Source organism: Chelonia mydas, chromosome 1 (genome assembly GCF_015237465.2).
Source record: "Chelonia mydas isolate rCheMyd1 chromosome 1, rCheMyd1.pri.v2, whole genome shotgun sequence".
In the NCBI taxonomy this organism is placed as follows: Eukaryota; Metazoa; Chordata; order Testudines; family Cheloniidae; genus Chelonia; species Chelonia mydas.
In genome coordinates, this window is record NC_057849.1 from 46,238,203 (window position 1) to 46,266,169 (window position 27,967).

The 27,967-nt window shown below is 42.6% G+C and overlaps 1 protein-coding gene across 1 annotated transcript in view; it reads left to right on the forward strand.

Moving 5' to 3' along the window:
• The window catches only part of MTUS2 (microtubule associated scaffold protein 2), a 498,561-nt gene that overhangs the window by 328,389 nt on the left and 142,205 nt on the right, over positions 1-27,967 (forward strand). Inside the window, exon 6 of the mRNA XM_037891750.2 lies at positions 26,649-26,810. Coding sequence (XP_037747678.1) covers positions 26,649-26,810 — 162 coding nt within the window. The remainder of the gene's footprint in view (positions 1-26,648; positions 26,811-27,967) is intronic.

The window sequence follows — 27,967 nt, forward strand, 5'->3', positions numbered from 1 at the left end:
GTCTAAATTATACTTCTGACTGTTCTTTCTGCTTCCTTTACATAATTTGATCCCCAGTTTTTGATGCTGTTAATAATTGTATGTATCCTAATGAAAAGTTTAGCAGGATTTAACTTGAGCTAAATCGGAAGCTCTTCCATTTTAATAACCCATGTACTAAACGTATGATTAAAAATCTTCCATTAAATAGTCTTCTCAAAGTCTTAACTATTGAAGTATTCATACAGAGGTGAAATTAATTGGATATTCCTGGTTAATACCATAGCTCAGTTTTTACGTGCTGGAGATGGGCAAGTGGATGTATCAGCAAATATCCTAATTAAGAAAAATAGCTGTGGTAAGGATGATTGTAATTACATAGCTGCCTCCTTGGAACATCAGTACCTTGTTTTTCAAAGGCAATGGACTTAGAAACTAAATAATTGCAATGGGGAAATGAAATGCTTTTAAAATTATAAATGCAGAAATACTTGCTAAGAAACTAAATCCTCGGCGGGCCCATTTCACTCCTGATGGACTGGATTGGAACAGAACAAGTGGGTAATCTTGAATTTACAAATAAATTATCAAACCAGATTTATTATTTGAAAATCCTTTCCTAATTTTGCAAACACTGAATCCTTCACCAAGCATTTTGTTAGCAGAGAACCTCTGCTTTTGGTAGGAAGAAACCAAAAAATCCTTCCTGCTTGTTTTTTAAAATGCACTTATCAGTCATTTTAAGGCTAACTAAATATTAATGTTAAATCTTAAAAGCTTTTTGAGTTTAGATTTTCGGAAAAGCCTTTCAGTTCACGTCTGTTTATACCATCATAGCAGGGGATTCATCAGGCCATAGTCTACATCACACTAAAGGAAAGTGAAGCTGGCCTAACTGGACAGCTAAGATTTCCTGGCTAGCTTATAGCCAGATTATCCTGGTCTACACCACCTCTTCCTGACCGCCTCTCCTGCCAGAAGGTATGCCCAAGAGAAGGGAACACACTGTGCTGTCTTGCTGGTGTAAGTGACCCTTGGATTGTTACCGAGCTAGCATAAGATAGAGCAACCCTGAGGCAATTTGAATTTATATGGAAGGTTGAACTGGCCTCCAGTCCTCCCCAGGGTCAAATACATATAAAGGTGACATGCAGTCACTTTTGCCCTCTCCTTCTTGGATGATGCAATGAATGCCACTTGGCCAAGCAATGTGCACATAAACAACAGAAGAATATGTCTTTTGAACAAGAAAGGATACCATCCTTACACCTACAATGGACAGTAATTGGGCAAAGGGAGTATTTACTACAGGCCATATGCTGCCTTCAGTCTACGCTGTGCCTTGTACATTTTGGTTAATATCACAATGTAAACAATAAATTATGAGATGCAACTCACATAGACTTTGAGTCCTGGCTTGAGAGCAGCTTGGGGCCCCTTAATGCTTGTCATTTTATTCTGTTGCATGGTGGGTTTTGTTAGATGCTATTTAAGAGAGTGCATTATTTCCAGCTAGACAGCATGATTGTATGTACGCTAGGCATACTTTCATATTCAGTCTGAGCTTTTAGAGAAATGAGGGAATGTTCTTCTCAGGATATAATTGTATGCTATTTCACCCTACTATTTGATGTTCCATTTGCATTGTCCCTAAGTGGGAAAAATTCCTAACATGTAAATTCAGAGTGACAATACCACCCGAGTTACTAGCAGAATCACCACCAATCTTCAAGTTTTCTTCTGGTACCATGTAATAAGGATGTGACCCAGAGGAATGACGGAGACAGATTTGTTCAGTTTCAAACCAAATAATGTAAAAACACTGTGACTGAATGCTTGTTGGAATAGGTTGAAGGTTTCCTTATGAACAATAATTGTTTCTAGAGCACAGCATCATCCCTTTATCAGGTTTGAGAGATTTTGTGAGATACAGTATTGTAAACTTCATAAAACTCTGTAGCTTTCTGATTGGCTGTCAGTGGGGCTATACCATATCAAAAGTGCCTAGTGAATAAAGGGATTACTCACAAACTGCTGGCCACAAACTGCTCCATGCAGCAGGATAAGATTAATGGCTGTTCTGTAGATGTTCCATCTGGTCACTGGCTCCAGCAGCCAATGACGATCTTTGGAATTGTGATCTCCTCTCATACCCCAAATATCTTAGTCTTAGGCAGATAATCCAGCAGATAGGTCAGTGGGGAGAATCTGTGAGTGGACTAAAATTTTCTTGATTTTTGACAGCCTTTTATTTAACAATAAAAGCACTGTTACCATAAAAGTAGCCCAAGATACAATGATGTATTATATGGGTCCTTTAGGAAAGAAATGCACTCTTACAAAAACCTCAGTGAAACTAATCCACCTGGCAAGACTCTGCCAAACAAAGGGAAACAATAAAAGCTAACAAAACATTAAGAACCATTAGGAAAGAGTTAGATAATAAGACAGAAAATATCATAAGGCCACTATATAAATCCATGGTATGCCCACACCTTGAATACTGTATGCAGTTCTGGTTGCCCCATCTCAAAAAAAGATATCTTAGAATTGGAAAAAGTACAGAGAATGGCAAAAAATGTTATGGAACAGTTTCCATATCAGAAGAGATTATAGAGACTGGGACTGTTCATCTTAGAAAAGAGACAACAAAGGGGTGATATAATAGAAGTCTATAAAATCGTGAATGGTGTGGAGAAAGCAAATGTGGAAGTGTTATTTCCACTTCACATAAGTAAAGAACCAGGGTTTCACCCAATGAAATTAATAGGCAGCAGGTTTAAAACAAACAAAAGGAAGCACTTCTTTACACAACGCACAGTCAACCTGTGAAACTCATTTGCAGGGGATGTTATGAAGGCCAAAAGTATAACTGGGTTCAAAAAAAGAATTGGATAAGTTCATGGAGGACAGGTCCATCAGTGGCTATGAGCCAAGATGCAACCCCATGCTCTGGGTGTCTGTAAATCTCTGACTGCCAGAAGCTGGGACTGGATGACAGGGGATGGATCACTCAATAAATTAGCCTGTCTTGTTCATTCCCTCTGAACCATCCGGCCCCAGCCACTCAGAAGACAGGATACTGGGCAGGTGGATCCTTGGTCTGACCCAGTTTGGCCATTCGTATTTTTCCTTTGGTAGACAGGATTCCTTAGGGTACTTGTAATGAGACACCAAGCCCTTTCAGCTAATGGTAATCTGTTACTGAAAATTGCTAAAAATCATTACTTTCGGGTGGTGCTTCAGTGGCCTGAGTGAACTGAGTTGGTGGCCTCAGTCCATTTTCTTATGGACAGTTTTTGCTATAACAAAAACCACTACCTGTCTTTGCACTAATTGGCACCCTTGTCTCAGGCTAGAAATGAGGACTGGATGAAAATGAAATAGGTCTCATCCTCTTGGGATGGTCCTTCTAGGTCAGAGTTAAGGTACATTGGGCAGGTAGCGTAAGGAACCTTGCGCTTGGTTGTCCGGCTGTACTTGATCTCTGAACAGAGGATTTTAATGCTGGTACCTTTCATATTCAACAAACCAAACGGGAAAACAATATATCCTTCCTATATAAACTGAACTTTGACATATTACGCAGTACTCCTTTCCCAACATGACTGGCAGATGTCAGTCCCTTATCATCCACTGTAGGTTTGGAATTGTGTTTTCCCATAGAATAGGCACTAAAACAATTTTCATCATGTGCTGTGTAAGGGCCTAAAGCTGTCAATGCCATACATTGGCGGTGAGTTAACTTTTAATTTAAAGATATGTGTAAGTGAAGAAAGTGTAGAGATGTGGAATTACTGTACCAATTTGCTCACAAAGATCGGGAAAATGATTTCTTGATTCAAGTCTTCACTGTTTGCTGTATTATGCATATAATGCATGAAGAGCGTAGATGTTAAATAACAGTTCCCCAAGAAATCCTACAGTTCATGCTTTAAATTGTTGTTTGTCTATCTGAGGATCAGAGGAGGCTATGTAAAGACAAAGCCCTGAAGATTTTCTACCAATAGATGAAACCTTGTCCCTCTTCTTTAGGGGTCTGGATGGACCTAAAGACAGTGGAATGTTAGTGGTTTCACTTTTCAGGGAACAGATAGGCCATGCAGGGGAACTACTCCATGTCCCCAGTGCACTATAGAGTACTGCTACCAATGGGTGACTGATTTCTCATGAGTAATGCAGAAAGCAGAAGCAAGGGACTGTCCAGTGAGTCCACAACTACAAAGATAATGACCCACTCTTCAGTTCCCTCATTCCCACCTTGCAGAGGAGGGAAGCATCGGTCGTGGATTCTACGCATTCAGTACCCACACCTAATGCTTGTGTGATGCATGACATGATTCTATGACAGAAATTACCTCTGTTACATGAGAGAGGGGGAGCACGAAGCATGGTTCTCTATTGCTGCAGCTGCAGGACAGTTCTATAATGTGATTTATTATTATGAGCCTTAGTTGGTTTGTATCTGGAATAGAAGGAGTCCATTCTCAACATATACAGAGGACCTTTGCAAAAGCTCAGGTATTCTGACTTTGCACAGGGGATGAAGATAATATATAATATTACTGTTTATGGTATATGGGCAGACAGTGATTTGTGGCAATTACAGCACGGGACTGGAAATCAGGATTCTTGTATCCTATTCCTGTTCCTATGTCCTGTTTCTGGTTCTCCCACTGATTTTGTGTGACATTGTGCAAGTCATTTAGACCCAGCTCCTCAAAGGTATTTATGTGCCTAACTCCCATTGAAATGCTTTATGGTCCAATCTTGCTCTTCCTATCCAAATGATGCAGGCTGGATTACAATCAGTAGGAGTTAGGCACCTAAATACCTTTGAGCATCTGTGTGCTAATCTCTCTGAGTCTCATTTAGGTGACCCTGCATATTATTATTTATTATTACTATGCATCCGATGAAGTGAGCTGTAGCTCCTGAAAGCTTATGCTCAAATAAATGTGTTAGTCTCTAAGGTGCCACAAGTACTCCTTTTCTGTTTACGGATACAGACTAACATGGCTGCTACTCTGAAACCTATTACTATTTTGTTATTTATTAGTGTTTCTTATAATAAAAGGAGTCTACTCATTTCAAGACAATAATCCAGCCTACATCTTTTGAGTAGGAAGAGCAAGACCAGGGCAAAAATGAACAAGTAAATGTTATGTTTGATCTTTGTTTTAAGAAGGAGAAAATTTAAGTAATTTTGCAAAAAGAAAAGGAGTACTTGTGGCACCTTAGAGACTAACCAATTTATTTGAGCATGAGCTTTCGTGAGCTACAGCTCACTTCATCAATGAAGTGAGCTGTAGCTCACGAAAGCTCATGCTCAAATAAATTGGTTAGTCTCTAAGGTGCCACAAGTACTCCTTTTCTTTTTGCGAATACAGACTAACACGGCTGTTACTCTGAAATAAGTAATTTTGGTTATAAAAGTGTTAACAACTGAACAATAAATTTAAAAAAATCCATTTAACTTCTGTTGTTTAACTGCAAGTTTTATTTCATGTACTTTTAAGAATTGTTGTTTACAAAGTATCTGCAATTTAACATCTGTTTACTCACTGCAAAATATTATGCATCAAATGTTTTAGATTATTCTAGTTCATAGAAGCACAATTATATCTGTAACAAACTTTGAAAAACTTATTAAACTGGGTCACAGTGTTTAGAATTGCTGGTTTGCAAAGTAACCAGATCATGTTCAAAGGAATCTAATTAAAGTAATTGTTTTCAGCAAACATTTGATGGGGCAGATTTTCAGTAGGTCCCATGGGAAAGTATATGTTTTCTCCCCATAAATAATAACCATCTAAAGCACCAGTTTTGCTTTTGTTTTTTATTTTGCAGAGATTTTCAAATTGCAGTTTTCTTCCAAGCACCTCCAAAGTGAAAGAATTTATTAAAAGAAAAATTCAGTTTGATTAAGGAAGTTGAAATGTTTTTTTGTGGGGCGGGGGAAAATGTTGTTTAAACAGCAAAACTCAATAAGCTTAATGTAGTCAGTTTCACTGTTGCAGAACTAAAAGCAGGGTATCTAGCATACGGGAAAATAAAGCCTCCCACAGCTAAATAGGCTGTCTGACAATCTGAGCCCTGGTGCATGACAAGATTTTTATCTACTTTTTATTTTAGTATTGTTGCCTCTATGGACTTTCTCTTAAATGCAATTTTATTCTGTAAGATTGCTAGACAGGTAGCTATTACAGATGGGCCTTAACTGTAAAATACAGATTCAGGTTGGGGTTTGGGGCCAGATTCACAAAGGTATTTAGACACCTAAAGATGAAGATAGGCACGTAGTGGGATTTGCAAAAGCACCTAAGCGAGTTAGGTACCTAACTCCCATTGACTTTCAATGGGAGTTAGGCACCTAACTCACTTAGGCACTCAGTGAGATTTACTAAAGTGCCCATCTGCATCTTTAATGTCCTAATTACCTTTGTGAATCTGGCCCTGGGACTCTACATGCAAAAGTTGTGGGTCTTTGGACCTGGTTCAGGCTCATCCCTGCCATTTACAGGTTATGGAGGAAAACAGGGTTCCCTGGTGTTTTCAGACATTTCTGCCACCAATGAAACTTGCAGTGTAACAGTTAAACAGGCCGGTCTCTTTCTTTTCTCCATTCTGTTTTTTCTCCAATGGGACGGGGGGTTAAATACATTTTTCCCCAGCGAAGGGGAGCATGTACACATTACATAAACTCTGCCACTAAGGGTATGTCTACACTGCAATTAAAAACCCAAGGCTGGCTTATGCCAGCTGACTCAGGCAAAGAGGCCATGTACTTGCGGTGTAGACATTTGGGCTCAGGCTGGAACCCAGGCTGTCGGACCCTGCATGGTCGGAGGGTCCCACAGCTCAGGCTCCAGCCTGAGCCTGACCATCTACACCACAGTTAAACAGCCCGGTGAGCCCAAGTCAGCTGGCATGAGCCAATCGTGAGTTTCTGATTGCAGCGTAGATGTACCCTTAGTGTTCCGGACATGGGTACGTGCTCACATTATGTCTGACATACTCCCGGGCAAGGGTGATCTCAGCTCTGACGCTTTATAATACCAGAAAGCAGCTGTGTACTCCCATTCCATCAGCACTCATGCCGCTCTAGCACTTCCTTTTTCATGAGCTATAGCATTGTCCTCTGCTTCAGTCCATGGTCTTCAAGAGCAGGGGATACTTTGCAATTCTGGATCTGACCTAGGTGTCCCTTGATCTTCCCTCTTCCCGCCTCTCTCTTACTCTCTCTTTCTCTCTCCTTTACGCAACAACTGAGGAACAAACAATAGGTTAGGTGACGGCAGCAGCAACCTAGGAAGAGGCGGATGGCTGGCCTCTTGTCTTCCCAAAGTGTAGGTGAGGTTCTTGTACATTCTGTTCGACTTGGGTGCGCTCAGTACTGACTGCCCATTCTCAGCCTCTGGTTCAGAAGCCTCACTGCACACCCAGAGTTAATGAGGCTCCCAAACACAAATGGCAAAATCTGAGGAGGGCTGTACAAAGAGCTCTTGCAATTAAAGTGCATGGAATACAACTCTGTTGCAACAGCCTGTCTGCCGTAAGTGGTCAGACCCTGCAATACAGATGAGGAGAAAGAAAGCATGATTGCCACTTTCAGAATGTAATGAGATCATGGATTTTTCTCAGTGCTTTGTCTGATGCTTTGGTCCAGACAGTGTCTGAAGACTCATTATTTGCCTCTGAGATCATCCAGATTAATGTAGGGGAAGGAGGAAGATAACTATAGTACTTTGCACATATGTAACGCAGGGAGTCAGTGGCACAGCCAGGATTAGAATACAGGTCTCCTGATCCCACTCAGAAGTCAGTGCACTATAGCAACATTTTCCTCTCTGTGAGCTAGCAGCATATCTCTTGTGTTCCTCCCTAAAAGAATAATAAAAAAGAAATGCCATGGTGATAGTGAGGTGCCTGACAGAAAGTACAGTTTATGGAAGCTTCATTATGGGTAGCTGTCTCAAAAGATGGAATTAATAAAACCCAGTTAATTATCTGAAATCCATTTGTGGGCTCTCCACCCCACCACTCTTTATGTCACATGACATCCAGTCTGCCAGCTCCCTTCCCCATAACAATGTAACAGCATGCACTATTCTGCCTCACAGTGCCAAAGAGTGAAAAGAGACACATGCGTGCTTGCTGCGTGATCTAGCAGGGTTCCATGTTTGCTGACATCATCAGCATCATTCTGGGAGCTGGCAGGCAGGAACAGGACTGGATGTTACCTACCTAAAATGCTGACAGTTGTTAAGGTGCTGCTTGGCCCCTGTGTTAGTCTGGGGAGATGCGGCCGCCAGCACACACTGCTAAAACTGATGGAATTTAGTTAACTCCACTGGCAGGTCACCTTTACCAGCGTTGTATCCTTTTAGCTGTACCCTTTCCCCACATCTTAAAATAAGGGATGGAAAGCTCTTTGCCAATTCTCCTGATTATCCCAATTTTTTATTATCCTATCTGGCCCTGGTCCCAATTAGATCGGATAAACGGGGTTCCACTGTAAATTTAAAGCACATTCAAAAATCCACCACAAGAGGGGGAGGTTGTGTGCATTGAATAAGTGACACTAGTACTTTCAGTAAAATTTAGTTAATTGTTAATATGTTTTTATTTTTTCATAAAATGCAAAAAACTAAAGATTCTCTGTAAAAATGCAAATTCCGCATTTTTCCGCATTTTTTGGTGGCTAACGGATATCTAGGATCCCTGCTCATCTTCTATTCTGTCAGAAATTCCCACCCATATCCCCAGAAGATCCATATATATGCAGGTATTCCTCTTTCTTCGCAATTAAAAAAAACAAACATTCTCACCCTCACCACATCTGTTTCTTAAAATATCTCATCAGACATTTCATCATGATGATAATAACTTGAGGCTGCTTCTTGTCAATTTGACAATAATCGTACATTGGACTGAATAAATTCCTTGGGAAAGATTTTCAAAAGTGACCAGTACATTTTGGTGCCTCAATTTTTGGGTGCCCAACTTGAGATACTTAAAAGAAGCCAGATTTTCAGAGAATGGGTACTGAACACTTTTTAAAAATCTTTTCCTTCTTCCATGTGGCTTAAAAACAGTAATGTTAGATGATCCAAGCCTAGGTTAGTGATCCAATTGATTGTCTCTGGTGACACAGAGTGGATGGCAGAGATACCACCAGGGTTTGATCATTTCTGGAGGAGGTAGGTGCACCTGCTGTGTGGTATGTGGATGCAGTTCAAAGTGGACCATATTTTCCCTGGGAGGGAAAAGCCACTGGGTTCTTTACTTGGGTTCTCCATTAGATGTTTGTTCTGGAAGTAGGCATCCTTCTGCCTTGCTTGCAATTGGGGTAGATAATGACAATGTTATCATGGTTGAATGCACAACTACAAAATCAGGAATAACTGACTGGGTGGTAGTACTGCTGAAAAGGAGCTGGATCACAAATTGAATATGAGTCAACAATGTGATGCAATTGCAGAAAAGGTTAATATAATTCTGGATTGTATTAACAGGGGTGTTCAATGTAAGAAACAGCACGTAATTGTCCCGCTCTACTCATTGGGTGAAGCCTCAGCTGGAGTACTGTGTCCAGTTCTCTGTGCCACACTTATGTCTACACTACGGAATTAGGTCAATTTTATAGAAGTTGATTTTTAGAAATTGATTTTATACAGTCGATTGTGCATGTCCCCATTAAGCGCATTAATTCGGCAGAGTGCATCCTCACTACCGTAGCTAGCATCGACTCACAGAGCAGTGCACTGTGGGTAGCTATCCCACAGTTCCTGCAGTCTCCACTGCCCATTGGAATTCTGGGTTAAGCTCCCAATGCCTGATGGGGCAAAAACATTGTTGTGGGTGGTTTGGGGTACATGTTGTCAGTCTCCCCTTCCTCCCTCCCTCCATGAAAGCAACTGCAGACAATCATTTCATGCCTTTTTTCCTGGGTTACCCATGCAGGTGCCATAGCATGGCAAGCACGGAGCCCGCTCAGTTCACCGCTGCTGTTCTGAGCATTGTAAACACCTCGCACAATATACTGGAGTACGTCGAGAACCTGGCTAAGAGGTGGCAGCATGAGAACGATTGTGATGAGGACATGGACACAGACATTCCTGAAAGCACGGGCTGTGGCAATTGGGACATCATGGCAGCAGTGGGGTGGTTGATACGGTGGAACGCCGATTCTGGGCCTGGCAAACAAGCACACACTGGTGGGACCTAGTGTTCGAGCATAGTGTTCGAGGTATGGGATGATTCCCAGTGGCTGCAAAACTTTCACATGCATAAGGCCACTTTCCTGGAACTTTGTGAGTTGCTTTCCCCCACCCTGAAGCGCAGGAATACCAAGATGAGAGCTGCCCTGACAGTTGAGAAGCGAGTAGTGATAGCCCTGTGGAAGCTTGCAACACCTGACTGCTACTGGTCAGTTGGGAATCAATTTGGAGTGGGCAAATCTACTGTAGGGGCTGCTGTGATCCAAGTAGCCAATGCAATCACGGACGTTCTGCTATCAAGGGTAGTGACTCTTGGAAATGTGCAAATCACAGTGGATGGCTTTGCTGCAATGGGTTCCCTAACAGTGGTTGGGGTGATAGACGAAACCCATATCCCTATATTGGCACCGGACCACCTTGCCAACCAGTACATAAACCGCAAGGGGTACTTCTCAATGGTGCTGCAAGCACTGGTGGATCACAAGGGACGTTTCACCGACATCAGCGTGGGATGGCCGGGAAAGGTGCATGATGCTTGCATCTTTAGGAACTCCAGGCTGTTCAAGCAGCTGCTAGAAGGGACTTACTTCCCAGACCAAAAAAATTACTGTTGGGGGTGTTGAAATGCCAAATAGTTATCCTTGGAGACCCAGCCTACCCCTTGCTCCCATGGCTCATGAAGCCATACACAGGCAGCCTGGACAGTAGTAAGGAGCAGTTCAACTATAGGCTGAACAAGTGCAGAATGGTGGTAGAATGTGTCTTTGGACATTTAAAAGCTCGCTGGTGCTGTTTGATGACTAGGTTAGACCTCAGCGCAAGCTTACAAGAAGTGGAAGGTTGGACATATGACCAGGGAAGAGTATAAAAATATTGCTCGGGCATGTAGGAAAGATATCAGGAGGGCCAAATCACACCTGGAGCTGCAGCTAGCAAGAGATGTCAAGAGTAACAAGAAGGGTTTCTTCAAGTATGTTGGCAACAAGAAGAAAGCCAAGGAAAGTGTGGGCCCCTTACTGAATGAGGGAGGCAACCTAGTGACAGAGGATGTGGAAAAAGCTAATGTACTCAATGCTTTTTTTGCCTCTGTTTTCACTAACAAGGTCAGCTCCCAGACTGCTGCGCTGGGCATCACAAAATGGGGAAGAGATGGCCAGCCCTCTGTAGAGATAGAGGTGGTTAGGGACTATTTAGAAAAGCTGGACGTGCACAAGTCCATGGGGCCGGACGAATTGCATCCGAGAGTGCTGAAGGAATTGGCGGCTGTGATTGCAGAGCCCTTGGCCATTATCTTTGAAAACTCGTGGCGAACGGGGGAAGTCCCGGATGACTGGAAAAAGGCTAATGTAGTGCCCATCTTTAAAAAGGGAAGAAGGAGGATCCTGGGAACTACAGGCCAGTCAGCCTCACCTCAGTCCCTGGAAAAATCATGGAGCAGGTCCTCAAAGAATCAATCCTGAAGCACTTAGAGGAGAGGAAAGTGATCAGGAACAGTCAGCATGGATTCACCAAGGGAAGGTCATGCCTGACTAATCTAATCGCCTTTTATGATGAGATTACTGGTTCTGTGGATGAAGGGAAAGCAGTGGATGTATTGTTTCTTGACTTAGCAAAGCTTTTGACACGGTCTCCCACAGCATTCTTGTCAGCAAGTTAAGGAAGTATGGGCTGGATGAATGCACTATAAGGTGGGTAGAAAGCTGGCTAGATTGTCGGGCTCAACGGGTAGTGATCAATGGCTCCATGTCTAGTTGGCAGCCGGTGTCAAGTGGAGTGCCCCAGGGGTCGGTCCTGGGGCCGGTTTTGTTCAATATCTTCATAAATGATCTGGAGGATGGTGTGGATTGCACTCTCAGCAAATTTGCGGATGATACTAAACTGGGAGGAGTGGTAGATACGCTGGAGGGGAGGGATAGGATACAGAAGGACCTAGACAAATTGGAGGATTGGGCCAAAAGAAATCTGATGAGGTTCAATAAGGATAAGTGCAGGGTCCTGCACTTAGGACGGAAGAATCCAATGCACCGCTACAGACTAGGGACCGAATGGCTAGGCAGCAGTTCTGCGGAAAAGGACCTAGGGGTGACAGTGGACGAGAAGCTGGATATGAGTCAGCAGTGTGCCCTTGTTGCCAAGAAGGCCAATGACATTTGGGATGTATAAGTAGGGGCATAGCGAGCAGATCGAGGGACGTGATCGTTCCCCTCTATTCGACACTGGTGAGGCCTCATCTGGAGTACTGTGTCCAGTTTTGGGCCCACACTACAAGAAGGATGTGGATAAATTGGAAAGAGTCCAGCGAAGGGCAACAAAAATGATTACAATATTCCCATTGTTATTGCTGCTTGCTGTGTGCTCCATAATATCTGTGAGAGTAAGGGGGAGACATTTATGGTGGGGTGGGAGGTTGAGGCAAATCGCCTGGCTGCCAATTTTGAACAGCCAAACACCAGGGCGATTAGAAGAGCACAGCAAAGTGCGCTGCACATCAGAGAGGCTTTGAAAACCAGTTTCATGACTGGCCAGGCTATGGTGTAACGGTTGTGTGTGTTTCTCCTTGATGCAAATGCACCCCCTTTGTTGATTTTAATTCCCTGTAAGCCAGCCCCCCTCCCCGCTTCGATCACAGCCGGCAAAGGAAATAAAGTCACTATTGTTTTGAAACCATGCATTTTTTAATTAAATAATAAAAAAAAGGGATAAAACTGATAAGGCAGCCCGGGGTGGGGGGGGGGAGGGAGGCATAGGATGGGGTGGGGGAGGAGGGAAGGACAAGACCACATTGCTTATTGTAGCCACACTACAAATCAAAACTCTTTGAAAGACAGCCTTCTGTTGTTTGGGCCATCCTCTGGAGTGCAGTGGCTGGATGCCCAGAGCCTCTCCCTGCCCCCACATTCTTGGGCATCTGTGGTCAGTTGTTCTCCATGTCCACTGAAGGTAGGACAAGAAGTAAGAGGCTTAATCTGAAACAAGGGAGTTTTAGGTTAAATATTAAGAAAAACTTTTCAACTATAATCTGGAATAGTCTTCCAAGGGAGGTTGTGGAGTCCCTGTCGCTGAGTGATTTTAAGAACAGGTTAGACAAACATCTGTTAGGGTAGGGCTAGGTTTATTTGATCCTGCCTCAGCGCAGGGGGCTGGACATGATGACCTCTCGAGGTCCTTTCCAGCCTTACATTTCATAGAATCATAGAATATCAGGGTTGGAAGGGACCTCAGGAGGTCATCTAGTCCAACCCCCTGCTCAAAGCAGGACCAATCCCCAACTAAATCATTCCAGCTAGGGCTTTGTCAAGCCTGACCTTAAAAACTTCTAAGGAAAGAGATTCCACCACCTCCCTAGGTAACGCATTCCAGTGTTTCACCACCCTCCAAGTGAAAAAGTTTTTCCTAATATCCAACCTAAACCTCCCCCACTGCAACTTGAGACCATTACTCCTCGTTCTGTCATCTGCTACCACTGAGAACAGTCTAGATCCATCCTCTTTGGAACCCCCTTTCAGGTAGTTGAAAGCAGCTATCAAATCCCCCCTCATTCTTCTCTTCCGCAGACTAAACAATCCCAGTTCCCTCAGCCTCTCCTCATAAGTCATGTGTTCCAGTCCCCTAACCATTTTCGTTGCCCTCCGCTGGACGTTTTCCAATTTTTCCACATCCTTCTTGTAGTGTGGGGCCCAAAACTGGACACAGTACTCCAGATGAGGCCTCACCAATGTCGAATAGAGGGGAACGATCACGTCCCTCGATCTGCTGGCAATGCCCCTACTTATACAGCCCAAAATGCCAGTGGCCTTCTTGGCAACAAGGGCACACTGTTGACTCATATCCAGCTTCTTGTCCACTGTAACCCCTAGGTCCTTTTCTGCAGAACTGCTGCCTAGCCATTCGGTCCCTAGTCTGTAGCAGTGCATGGGATTCTTCCGTCCTAAGTGCAGGACTCTGCACTTGTCCTAGTTGAACCTCATCAGATTTCCTTTGGCCCAATCCTCTAATTTGTCTAGGTCCCTCTGTATCCTGTCCCTACCCTCCAGCGTATCTACCTCTCCTCCCAGTTTAGTGTCATCTGCAAACTTGCTGAGGGTGCAATCCACACCATCTTCCAGATCGTTAATGAAGATATTGAATAAAACCGGCCCGAGGACCGACCCTTCGGGCACTTTACTTGATACCGGCTGTCAACTAGACATGGAGCCATTGATCACTACCCGTTGAGCCCGACAATCTAGCCAGCTTTCTATCCACCTTATCGTCCATTCATCCAGCCCATACTTCTTTAACTTACTGGCAAGAATACTGTGGGAGACCGTGTCAAAAGCTTCACTAAAGTCAAGGAACAACACGTCCACCGCTTTCCCCTCATCCACAGAGCCAGTTATCTCATCATAGAAGGCAATTAGATTAGTCAGGCATGACTTGCCCTTGGTGAATCCATGCTGACTGTTCCTGATCACTTTCCTCTCCTCTAAGTGCTTCAGAATTGATTCCTTGAGGACCTGCTCCATGATTTTTCCAGGGACTGTGGTGAGGCTGACTGGCCTGTAGTTCCCCGGATCCTCCTTCTTCCCTTTTTTAAAGATGGGTACTACATTAGCCTTTTCCCAGTCGTCCGGGACCTCCCCCGATCGCCATGAGTTTTCAAAGATAATGGCCAATGGCTCTGCAGTCACATCCACCAACTCCTTTAGCACTCTCGGATGCAGCGCATCCGGCCCCATGGACTTTTCGGGACTATTTAGAAAAGCTCATCCAGCTTTTCTAAATAGTCCCGAACCACTTCTTTCTCCACAGAGGGCTGGTCATCTCCTCCCCATGCTGTGCTGCTCAGTGCAGTAGTCTGGGAGCTGACCTTGTTCGTGAAGACAGAGGCAAAAAAAGCATTGAGTACATTAGATTTTTCCACATCCTCTGTCACTAGGTTGCCTCCTTCATTCAGTAAGGGGCCCACACTTTCCTTGACTTTCTTCTTGTTGCTAACCTACTTGAAGAAACCCTTCTTGTTACTCTTAACATTTCTATGATTCTACAGTTTTATGGTCTGCCTGTTATGGATCACAGCAGAACCAATGTCATCTGAACGTCACCCAGCAACATCCCAAGTAGAACAACAGTGGGAATAGTTTCTAAAAAGCAGGCCCTTTTACAAAATGTGTAAGTTCCGTTAAATGTGCCACTTGAATTTTAAAGCTCTTCTGTAAAGTATTAAGTTGCTTTTATTACATGCCAGATGTGACTTTGTTTTGCCAATTATGTAAATGAGCCCAAATTAAATGTGTTATAGAACTCTGCTGTACGGTCAGCAAGTTGTATGCATCTCTTCCACCAAAGTACATAGAAATTTTACTAAGTAATGAAATACTCACCTTGGTCAGCAATGTTTGTAACAATTCAGTAGTGGCAGCATGTAACTCCACTCAATTATAAAGCTCATTTAGCAAAACAGGTGACACTGTATCTACTGAAAGATATAGTTTAATAGGTAAGGCAAGCTCAAAAATTAAAATACCATATTGGTGCACAGCACTGCATCAGCACTGGCTGCATTTTTACTAAACAAATACATAAGAAGGACACTGGAGATGGGCCCAAGCCACAAAATTTGGATCTAGATTTCAAAAACTCAGTGCCCAAAAAACCTTTAGTATGTTTAGGTTGGGGTTTGGTCTTAGACCCATCTGCCATGGGCTATAGACCCCATTGTACCACAGCCACCAAGAGGTTAACAAGTAGGCTAGCTGTCTCCTTAGCCGCCGGTAATTGCTGGGTCAGTAACTGCTGGGCAAAAAGAGGGCTGCAGATTTGGATTGCTTGGTAAAATGGGCTACAGCAAACAATGTTATTTAAAATGGCTCATTGTAAATGTATACATCTAGGAACAAAGGATGTAGGCCATACTTACATAATAGGGGACTTTATCCTGGGAAGCAGTGACTCTGAAAAAGATGTAGGAGTCATGGTGGGTAATCAGCTGAACATGAGCTCCTAGTGTGATGCTGTGGCCAAAGGGGCTAATGCGAGCCTTGGATACATAAACAGAGGAATCTTGAGTAGGAGTAGAAAGATTATTTTACCTCTGTATTTGGCACTGGTGCAACCACTGCTGAAAAACTGTGTCCAGTTCTGGTGTCCACAATTCCAGGACATTGATAAATTTGAGAGGGTTCAGAGAAGAGCCACAAGAATGATTAAAGGATTAGAAAACAGGCCGTATATTGATAGACTCAAGGGTGAAGGGGTGACTTGATTACTGTCTATTAGTAATTACATGGGGAAGAAATATTTAATAATGAGCTCTTCAATCTAGTAGAGAAAGGTATAACAGGATCCAATGGTTGGAAGCTGAAGTTAAATAAATTTAGACTAGAAATGAAGTGTACATTTTTAACTGTGAGAATAATTGACCATTGGAACAATTTATCAAAGGTTGTGGTAGATTCTCCATCACTGGCGATTTTAAAATCAAGATTGGATGCTTTTCTAAATGATCTGCCCTAGGAATTATTTTGGGGAAGTTCTGTGGCCTGTGCTATACAGGAGGTAAGACTAGGCCTGTGCTATACAGGAGGTAAGACTATAGATGATCACAGTGGTCCCTTCTGGCCTTGTAATCTATGGATCTGTGATCAAAGGAGATCTATGGATTTGTGATCAAAGGAGAGGAGTGGCTGCCAGAGTGACCGAGGGACTACTCAAATGAGATTCTTTCAGTAGCAAACTGGCAGGAAGCTGGCTAGGAAGTCAGAGAGGGAGAACTGGAGAATAAGAGCCTGGAAAAGCCCTCCAGAGAGGCAAGGTAGGAAGCAGCCCTAGGAGGCAGCAAGGGAATGTAAGGAACTGGTCCCAGCTGCTTAACACAGGTTCCCTGGCTGGACCCCAGAGGAGTGGGCAGGCCTGGTTTCCATATGATCTCTAGCAAAGGAGATAGGTACCCCCTTTGGAGCGAAGGGGGGTCAGGACTCTGCAGGGGTCTGATATTATCAACTCTTCATTAGGGTCATTGGGCTCCTTTTCTTGCCTATTCTATTGCCTTGAAAGAAAACAGAGTGTAAATGACCCGGCCAGATGGAGGAAAGCTACCCAGCACAGGGCTAAATGACTTGTTGCTGGAGCGGGGAAACTGAGGCAGAGTTGCCATTATACTACCTGCAGCCATGACGGGGTGCTGGCTGGCAAAGGCATTGTAGACCTGAATGTATGGGCTTGTTTACTATGGCTCGCCACTGATCTGATCAGAAGATATTTTAGGTTCTTGTCCCAATTCAGGCTACAGGGTTAGAGAACACAGAGAGTTCAATATCGTGAGAGGACTCTCGGGTTGTGCAGCAAGGACGCTTACACTGAGGACAATACCAAATTGATAAGATCTTTATTAATATGAATGAAAGAACAATAAATGATATTGAACACCGAGTCACAAAGAAGTAATACCATTCTATGACCCCTGGTGGTAACATCTCTATTCTAAAAGAGTACTTAAGCTAGCGTCCTCACACCCTTCCCTGAAGACCTGGTAGTAGGAGACAGAGGACCAGCCTCGTCTCTGGAAATCTTATTTCCTCATCCAAATGAATCTTCGGGTACACTTACTCTATAGGTTAACATGTTATGACATATATTCTTATGTATTAATATCGATTATCTCATGCCTGAAACCGTTACCCTTCCACATGACTTCCACATTCCGCGGTGTGCCCTGTGGTTACCGGTCTGTTCCAGACTGATGATAAATGTGTTCAGTTCTTTGTTCGGTTCCCCCATTCAGTTCCCCAAAGTGAAGAGAGGTAACCGGTAGGCCATTTATCTATGCCAAAGGTTACAAACACTCATACTGACTTGCTCTAGCTAATCGAACCAGATTTATGCCTGTAGGTTGCTTGCGTTACAGCCATGAATAACCATGAATAGCTATTATGAATAGTATATACTGGAATTCAACATAAACAAAACTCAAGAAAATAAGATGACTCAATAATAGTAGGATATAATAATAAAATAATATGAATCAAACCAATAAAGAAAACACATTATGCCATATAGCAAGCTAGCAAACTGGCCTTATGGTCTACAGCACCCCCAGGCACCATCTGTTTAGTGGTTCTCTAGCTTTTGTAGTGGTGACCCCTTTCACAGAGCAAGCCTCTGAGTGCAACCCTCCTAATAAATTAAAAATACTTTTTTATATCTTTAACACCATTATAAATGCTGGAGGCAAAGCGGGGTTTGGGGTGGAGGCTGACAGCTCGTGACCCCCCAGGTAATAACATGGCGACCACCTGAGGGGTCCCAACCCCCAGTTTGAGAACCCCTGATATGCCCAATGGCCTGTGATGGGATGTTAGATGGGGTGGGATCTGAGTTACTACAGAGAATTCTTTCCTGGGTGTCTGGCTGGTGAGTCTTGCCCACATGCTCAAGGTTTAGCTGATCGCCATATTTGGGGTCGGGAAGGAATTTTCCCCCAGGGCAGATTGGCAGAGGCCCTGGGGGTTTTTTGCCTTCCTCTGCAGCGTGGGGCACGGGTCACTTGCTGGAGGATTCTCTGCACCTTGAAGTCTTCAAACCATGATTTGAGGACTTCATTAGCTCAGACATAAGTTATGGGTTTGTTACAGGAGTTGGTGGGTGAGAGTCCATGACCGGCGTTGTCCAGGAGGTCAGACTAGATGATCATAATGGTCCCTTCTGACCTTAAAGTCTATGATTCTATATGGAGCTAAAACAATCATTATGTCAACTTATACTACTCTCATTACTGAACTATTTGAGGGCTTTACAATTTCCATCAAAGAAAGGCCCCAATCCTGCAAGATGGTCTGTGCAGGTGCAGAGGTCCATCTGCACAAACCAAGTTGCAGGATCAGCATTTGATACATATGGTCAATGTTTTTCCTTCTTTATTTCTGTGTAGGTCTGTGTTGTGAAAGCCAAATAAAAGATATAAACGTACACATGTAAAAGAGAAATAGAGTAGCTGAAAGTGTTTCTCTTGTTGTCTTGCATTTCAATGGTTTAGAAACATACCAGACTTTTCAGATTAAATTGTGATATGTTTTATTAATGTGGGGCCAAGGTCAGGAGCCCCAGCTGTGCCTAAATTTTCAAAAAACTCAGCTCCAATTTAGGAACCAAAATTAGCACTAGGTTTTCAAGTGCGCTCAGCACCCCGTTGTGACACTGTGTGCTGAGTGAGAGCTTTTGAAAATTTGGTTCCTTATTTGGTGCCTAAATAGGTTGAGCTCTTTTGAAAATCAGATTCTAATTTTCAATGTCGTGCTCTTTTTAAAATTCCGACCTGTGTGTGTGTGAATATCTGTAGACAAACAATATACTACAGTAATTATATTATACAGTTGCATTGGTAAAATGTTAGTTCAGTTTAATGTGGAACAAAAGTACACTTTGAAGTCAGTAAAATAAAGTTCAATAATAAAAAAATTTTCAACTAGGATAAAGAAAATACTATGAATATCAATCCTCATGCCTCTTGGTATGAACTGATCATGTGCTAGATTGAAAATCTGTCACCTCATCACTACTCTCAATGATCGATTACACAGCTGGCCTGATGCATTGTGGGATTTGCACCTTTTTCTGAAATATCTGATACTGGCTGCTAGCAAAGGTGAATTAGCTGGACTAATAATCCATTCTATAATGGTAACCTTGTGCCAGCATAGTAACCCTTACGGACTAGCATTCATTCATATTATGTTTCTTGATCAATTAAATAGCTACAGATCAAGTGGAAAAGTATGAAAGTGGATGTGTAAAAGGAATTGTATGCATCAATAATTAAACAAGACTGAACTGAAAAGAAGACTGCGAAATTAATGCAATATGAAAGTGAACTGACTCATTATGCAGCTTATCATTAAAGTATACAAATTGATTGCCAAAGTATCGGGAAGAAATCACAACTGAAGTAGGCAGTTTAATAATTAATGTACAGGAAAATGATCTAAGCTAGTGAAATATGTTGCTTGTATTTTTGTTTTAAATGTCACTGGCTTATTGACAATGGTTTAGGGATTTTCCTGCTCAGAGTATTACTCAGAGCACCAGACATTGACTGTAAGTTATGATAACATCTTTTCTGTAATCTTTGAAACCTTATTATGTTGTTCCTAGGGACCATCGTTACTGGATAAGAAGTATTGTCCTTCCCATTGAGTTATGCAGCATGTCACAGTACAACCATTTGTTGTTCTCTGACGTGGTCTCAGTGGTTTGAGTCTTGCTTTTTTCATTTTCACATCTGCCCGGTTTGACACTGTTATTTACTTGTGAAGTCTCAGAGGACATCCTGGTTCTGATCCAGTAACACTGCAGACATACCTTTCATTGGGAGGAGAAGGCTAGATTTTCCAAAGCTAATCACCATTATTCTCCTTGTAATTATTTGCAGGTATAATTTAGGTCAGTGAAGCATCTAAGCACCAGACTGGGTCCACAAATAAAGTGCTTAAATGACCTGAGCTACACCCACAAATAATCATAGATGCAAAATTGCACCTACAAATATTTGTTGTAGCAAAACTGTGGGCACCAAAGTGTAACCTGATAAAGCCCAGATAGAAAATCAGGCCAAAATGTTGCAGGTGAATGTTCATCTTTAAATCATTCTGATGATCATGCTTTTTCTCCGCTCTCTATAGTCATCTCTGCCTTGACCTGCTGTGTGAATTTGAGCAAGTCACTTGACCCCTTTGTGCCTCATTTTCCCTATTTGTAAAGAACTTTGAGATACGTGGATGACAACTGCTAAGTAGTATTACTATTTATTATGTGGTATCCTGCCTATAACAACTAGAAATACTTTTTATTGTTTTTAAACTTGACATCAAGTAGTGTCTGTGAAACTTGAAAACAGAAAGGTCTCAGGTACTGCTCTGGATGAACGTGAGAGCTTCACTGAACATATATGTATGCAGATGCGTTCTCTGTGTTTCCCTCGTGGGTGTGATCATAGCTGCAGTAGGTAACTAACATCTCCCAGCTCACTGCCAAAACAGTCTGATGCTTGATCTGCTGTGAAGATCCGGAAACTTACTCAATCTAAGAGGCTTCACGTTGCAGCTCATGAGACACTGAGCCATAGAAGAGGACTGGCTCCAAATGCTCTTGTCCCTTTTCATGTTTTATTTATCAGTAAAACAAAAAAGTTCAAAATATTGCCAGACACAGGCCTCTTTTTGACAGAGCCTGCTCAAGTTCTCTGACAGAAAGAAACTGTAGGACACTAACAAATAGAGATAAAGAAAGCTGTCACTATGCTAGCCCACTCGCCATTGGCGAGTCTTACATGCAAAATCTTCTGTGTCAAAATCTTCTGTACTGTTTACCGTTCAAGAATGGAACTCTGCTCATACTTATCATGTGCGCAAAGTGACATGTTCCCTTGGCAAAATGATTGAATTTCTTTCAAGTTAAACAAAGGATTTTTAAAAATTCCCACTGACTTTTTTGCCTAAAAAATGTATGTAACTATTCGTGCTTTTTAATTTTTTTCATTTGGTATTTGTTAAATTTAAAAAATTAGGAACTACTGGTATGTGCAAAAAAACTTGCCTCTTTTAAAGGCTAACAGACATCTAACCAATCTGCTAACTGTGCCACCAGGATGAGAGTAGGGAGCTGTGAGGTGCACAGCCTGTTGTCTGTGTATCGGGCTGGGAACCTGGTTTTGATTCACCATTTCATTTAAATCCCTAGCCTACAATACTTGGCCCACCTCTGGCCTTTCCATATCTCTACATGCCCTACAGTGTAGAGGATGGGTGGGGTGCAACCATGGCTCACAAATCTGTTCCTTTTCCACATGTTTTTCCACAGAAAGGGAAGAAGGAATCCTTGGGGATCAACGACTTGCAGTAAGGAGTCGATAACCAGGAGTGTAGCAGAAGGCCCTTAGCCACTCAGCTGGTTGTTAATACTCAGGAAGTGTTATTAAGAACAATATATGTGTATTTGTTTCTTTTATAGCACCCATGAGATGCGCCAGGTGCTTCACAGAAGAGCTTAGGCTCTAAGGCCATGTCTACACGAGCACTTACGTCAGCTTATGTTAGCACTAGCACTTATGTCGGGAAAACTTTTGTCGCTCAGGGGTGTGAAAAAACCAGGAGAGCGTCTCCCGCTGTTGGGACTAGGAAGCAACAGTTTCTCCTGCCAGAGCCTGCTTGTGGGTGAATTCGCTCCCCTGAGAAAGAGGTGGTGATAAAAGAAGCTATGCGAATTGTTTTAGATGAACAGTCTTCCCTGCGGACCTAGGCCTTGTGGGTGCCCAGGAATTCCCCACGCTGGAGCAGCGCCTGCTACGAGCCCTCAAGGACAAGGCAGGAGGGTCTGGGACTGTCTGTAGCAGAAGGGGCATAAGCATTGATTCTTGCTTGCTTGCTGAAAAGCATGTATTTAGTAATGCATGAAGGCTGGGAAGCTTCTTATACTTTGGCAATAAAACTGGTTATACTTATGCACCTGGCATGGCTTCATTGAGTGTATCCTAGGCCCCCTTTGGCCAACATAGCTACTGCCACTCACTGAGCTGGTTTTATTATGTCAACGGGAGAGCTCAGCTGTATCGATACAGCTGTTCCATGTAAGCTTTTAAGTGTAGACATGGCTTAAGTTTTACACATGACACAACAATTGAGGGCAAAGTATAAAGAGGAGTGGGCAAGGAAGAATGGAGGTTACAGCAATGTAATCTCGTGGAAACTCCTTTCATGCATCTGCTCATCTTGCTGTTTCTGTATACGCTTTTTAGTAAAAAAAATAAGGAATAGGTAGATTTTAAGAGAGCAAATAATATTGAGTCACTCATGGGCCTGTAACAGGGCGCAGACTCACCCAGCGGCGCCTCCTGCTGGCTGTCTAGGAATTAGCTCTTTTTACCAGCTCTGGAGCGCCCTCTGCCAGTGTCTCGCCATCACTGGCCCCCGTGTCCCTCCCAGACGCCGGTGCCCTTTTGCCTGGGGAGCTGCCCCTCCAGGCAATACCCCACAGATTTGGGTCTCCCCTCCCCGGGGAACCTCCCACCCTCTATCCCCACCTTGCCTCAGCCTATGGGCTACTGCCAGTCACCATCTAGCCCCCTTTCACTGGGGCCGACTGCAGTCTGTATAAGCCAGTCATCATAGGCAAGGGGGGTTTGGACCTGCTGCCTCTGCCTACCCGTGGGCTGCCCTTTTGCAACCCCAGTACCCTGGCTTAGGCTGTCTGCCAGGCCTACAGCCTGGGGCTTTTCCAGTCTGGAGCCTCCCAGCTCCTCTGGCCTTCCTCAGCCCTGCTTCACCTCAGGTACCCTGGTACACTCCCCAGCAGCCAGGCCCGTCCCCCTCCACAGCTAGAGGAGACTCTGTCTGCTCCTGGCCCACTGCCCTCTTATAAGGGCCAGCTGGGCCCTGATTAAGCCAGCCGCGGCCTGACTGGGGCATGGCCCCCAGCTGAGGCTGCTTCTCCCAGTCAGCCCCACTTTTCCTTCCCTGCCACAGGCTCTCCCCGGGCTGTTTTAAGCCTTTTAACGCAGGAGCGGGTGACCACCCCACTACAGGGCCATAGATGGAAACATGCTGTCATGACTGACGGAAAATTGTTAAGTGAGGAGTCATCACGTTACCTAATTTGCTTCCGAGAGGTAAGTAGCTGCACTGAGTTAATTGAAACTATTATTCTCCTCTCAGGAGGTGAGGAATAGTGGGTTTTAATTTACTCTCTGCTTCAGAATGTTAGCTTAAAAGAAAAGAAAAATTCCGGAAGTGTATGTAGCAAGCTGGAATTCCAGCCCTGCTGCTCGACTGATTGGAACAATGAGGGCCCAATCCTGTCCCCAGTGACATCAGCGGGAACAGCCTTGAGATTATGTAAACATACGTGTGTCTGTGTGCACACATGTATTCCCACACACATTCACATGTGTATAGACTTCATATTTGGGTGAACAGCAAGATGAGATATATTGTCCCTTAAGTAAAACACTGACCTCAGCGTGGTACCTCTTGGATCTATAAATCTTGCTATTCAACTTGACATCCTCAAGAAGTCAGTATCTCCTTATTAAAAGATGAATAACGGAACAAATAATTTAAAAAATTCTGAGAGTATTTGTTCCTCTTCTGTTCTATTATCAGCACAACAGTGTATGTGACAGGAAATGACCATAGGCTTTAACATCACTCTCCAGGTACTGGGCATTTCTGGATACCTGGTATATGATCACATCACATTTCAGATGGCTTTCCATTCAGCCTGTAATGATTCTTTAATTATTGGCCCTCTTCTGTTGTGTTTCAAAGGGCAAGGCTTTTTGTTGCCAGCTACACTTCATACTAAAAAACTGAATTTATTTATTTATTTATTTGTAATGCAAGATCTCTCTCAGAAGAGATTATATAGCTTCCCCTGACACCTCATGCTTCAGACAGAAGAATTGCTTCTCTGCTGGAAGCTAGCCAGGTTTCTAAATTGAAATATTCTCTGTATAATAAATTTCACATAAGAGAATAAAAGAGAGGCATATGAGGTTTCAATAAAAGGACATTTGATGTGTATATCTCTGCAAATAACAAGAAATATTTCCTCTTGAAGACAGCTCCTATACTTTAAAAAAATCATCCCAGATCAGCTGTGTGAGCACATTTCAAAGAACAGTTAATAATTTTAGCAGCACGTGGTTAAATGATTAAATGAGAGCATGCCCAATAAAATATCACTAACATCCAGGAGAGCCTTCAGCATGCACAACTGCAGTGGACATTACATAGGTTGGGCCAAATTTCCTGGTGGTCTAACTTCATTCAAGTCCATGGAATTCTGCCAGCGGAGAATTAGCTCCATAATCTTTAACCTTTGTTAAACTGGTGAAAAATTCCTGTAATTCTGAAGCAACACAACTGTGTAATGTATTTGGGGTGTTATGTGCATGGCAGTGTTAGGATGATACATGCTTGTGGTTTTTCTGCTCCCATTCAAATACAGTAGATGGTTTAATTTGAATTTTTAATGTTGCTTGTTATTTGAGTAAAGGTCAAATGAGTTTGTAGTATGCAGGGTAGTTGCAGCTGTGTCAGTCCCAGGATATTAGAGAGACAAGGCACGAGAGGTAATATCTTTTATTGGACCAACTTCTGTTGGTGAGAGAGACAAGCTTTCGAGCTACACAGAGCTCCTTCTATCTTTCCCAGACCTGAAGAAGAGCTCTGTGTGGATCAAAAGCTGGTCTCTCTTACCAACAGAAGTTGGTCCAATAAAAGATATTACCTCACCCACCTTGTCTTTTAAATGTGTTTGTAGCAATTCATGTAGACTTTAGGCACACTCCTTTAACTTAAGACCGGCACGCAAGGGACAGCAAATCTTAAGGTATTTTTTCAAAGCTGGGTGATACAGTTTTTCCTTTTATCAGAAAAGGTGCTTTTCTTTTTGAAACGTGCACCTTTTTTATAACAGATCCTAAGATGTTCAGAAAGAAAATTAAAAGTCTCTTTATGCATGAATAAGAAGCCTACATCTTAAAAAGACTGAGGACTTTGGCATGCTAGCTATTTTAATAATGCTATCATTTCACTCCAGGCCATACCTAAATAGCATTTTATTCCTCTCTGTTTAAAATAATGAAAATAAAAAATTATAGTCTTTCTGTGAAATTCTGTATCTTTCTTGCCAGTGTCTGTGCTCATTTTTCAAGCAAATGCTTCATATTCCTGCGAACGTTCAAGTCCAAACCTGCTGTAATCTCTCACTCCGCTTAGGCTTTCTACTTAATAGATAAGAAGACACTCCACTGTTTCTTTTTTAAATGTAGAAAAAAACTGATTTCCTTATATCTGCAAGGAGCATAGGATGTGATTATTTCTTAGGTGGCAAATAGAGGAAAGCCAAGTGAACACGTACAGGGGTTTTGAAAGGTTTGTATCAAATGGAAACCTTGGCAACCTTAGATTAAGTACGAGAATATGATTGAAAAGTATGTGCTGATTAAAGCAGATTTTTCTTTTCATGTTATCATTCAAATTTCTGTATAAGATCAGAAGAATTGATTGTAACAAACCCTAGCTGATTAAGGACTTGATTCTGCAAGGTGCTAAGCCTTCTGGCCCTGATCTTACATACCAGAGGCAGTGCTTACTGCCATCGGAGGTTCCATGGACAGTAGTCAAGCAAAAATGCTCACAGTAGTAAGCACTAAGGAGGCCGGTAGTAAGTGCTGTCAGAAAAAGGCCCTAAAAGCAGCCTAGACTTAACATAGTAGAAATCCAGTATTGGGAACCCTTTACCTGTGAATAACCGGTGGCACTGGGAGAAATATACATGTAACAGAGCCAGTCTGAGTAATGAGGAGAATATGCCTTTATAGCTTATAATTGTAAACATGAGCTCAGTCTATGCTCCAGAACTTGCATACATTTTTTATGAAGTTATAATTAGTGCAATTTTGGCCTCCTGCAGGTTCAAACTTTGGCAGTGAAGAGCAAACCCCTCCTAAGGCATCTGTGCCTTCTAAAGATTTACCCAAGGGGACCAGTAGGACTGCACTGCAGGTATCAACCAGCACAGCAACTCCCCGCAGGAGTTTACTTCCAGCACCAAAAACTACCATAACACCTGCTGGTAAGTTTTTCAAGCTTGTGTATTCAAGTCGCCGTCTGCATTACCTAAGTTCTGTTTAAATAATATTACTAATATACTTTATTTCTTGTGTGGTTACCTTTCACATGGCTCTGAGACATATTACCAAAACTGATCTGATTTTGGTTCCGTTTGCCAGTAAGGTGCCATGGTCTATTTGAACCTCAGTTAGTGACACAGCGGTAGTTTCATTTTGCAAACTTAAGAATCTCTGGAGTTCAAGGCTTTCAGTGCTGCTGACTGCACATGCCACAGATTCGCTGTGTACAGTATTCATGTTCATTAAAATACCCATAAAATGGCCTTTTGAAGACATGAAACTTCTCTAGAGACTGAACGCTTCCTCTGAGAAGATAATTCATTGTGAATTATATTTCCAAGGACAACGACATGGCATTCCAAAACCAAGGAACTCATGACATTTTCACTTGAGGGAGGGAAAGAAAAAAAGAAATCAACCAGGGTAAAAAGTCCTGGGAATTCTGGTTCCAAATCCTCCCTGTAACTAAATCCTCCTTCAAATCCATCACGACTGATTTCTTCAAACAGGCCTACAACCATTCCTAGTCTCCCTAACAGTACAGGCCTTAACCCAGAAGAATTTCATGAGTGAGGAGGGAACGAGCAGAAGAACATGTTCTTAAAATATAATTTCTTTATATATAAATGTGAATTAAATGTTTGATCAAGTATCAAAATGCTCAAAGCAGGAATTAGCCACATTTTAGAAATAAAAAAGAAAAGGGATAAGCTTCTTTATCAAAGTGTTTTTTCTACTATATGTCGTCAGCTTTCCAATGAAATAATCCATGTATTACTGTAATACTGATGACTTCTTCTTTCTTCTTTCTTTTCTAACTCAAAAGCATCAATATTTTTGCATAATAAATTGGAAAAAAAGATTGTCATGGTTCATACAATGACCTCACTGGGACTCCTTGCATAGAAAGAAGCTGCTCAGTGAGTGTATGGGTGAAAGAATCAGACCCAGCATGATTAACTTTTAAGATTATGATGCCCTTTCTCATGCTGAATAGTACCTTACTTCATGAGTAACCCCCTAAAGTCAGTGGGGTTACTAAACCAGAGTAAAAGTATCAGCATCTGGCCTTAAATGATTCACATTTCTAGGCAAATAA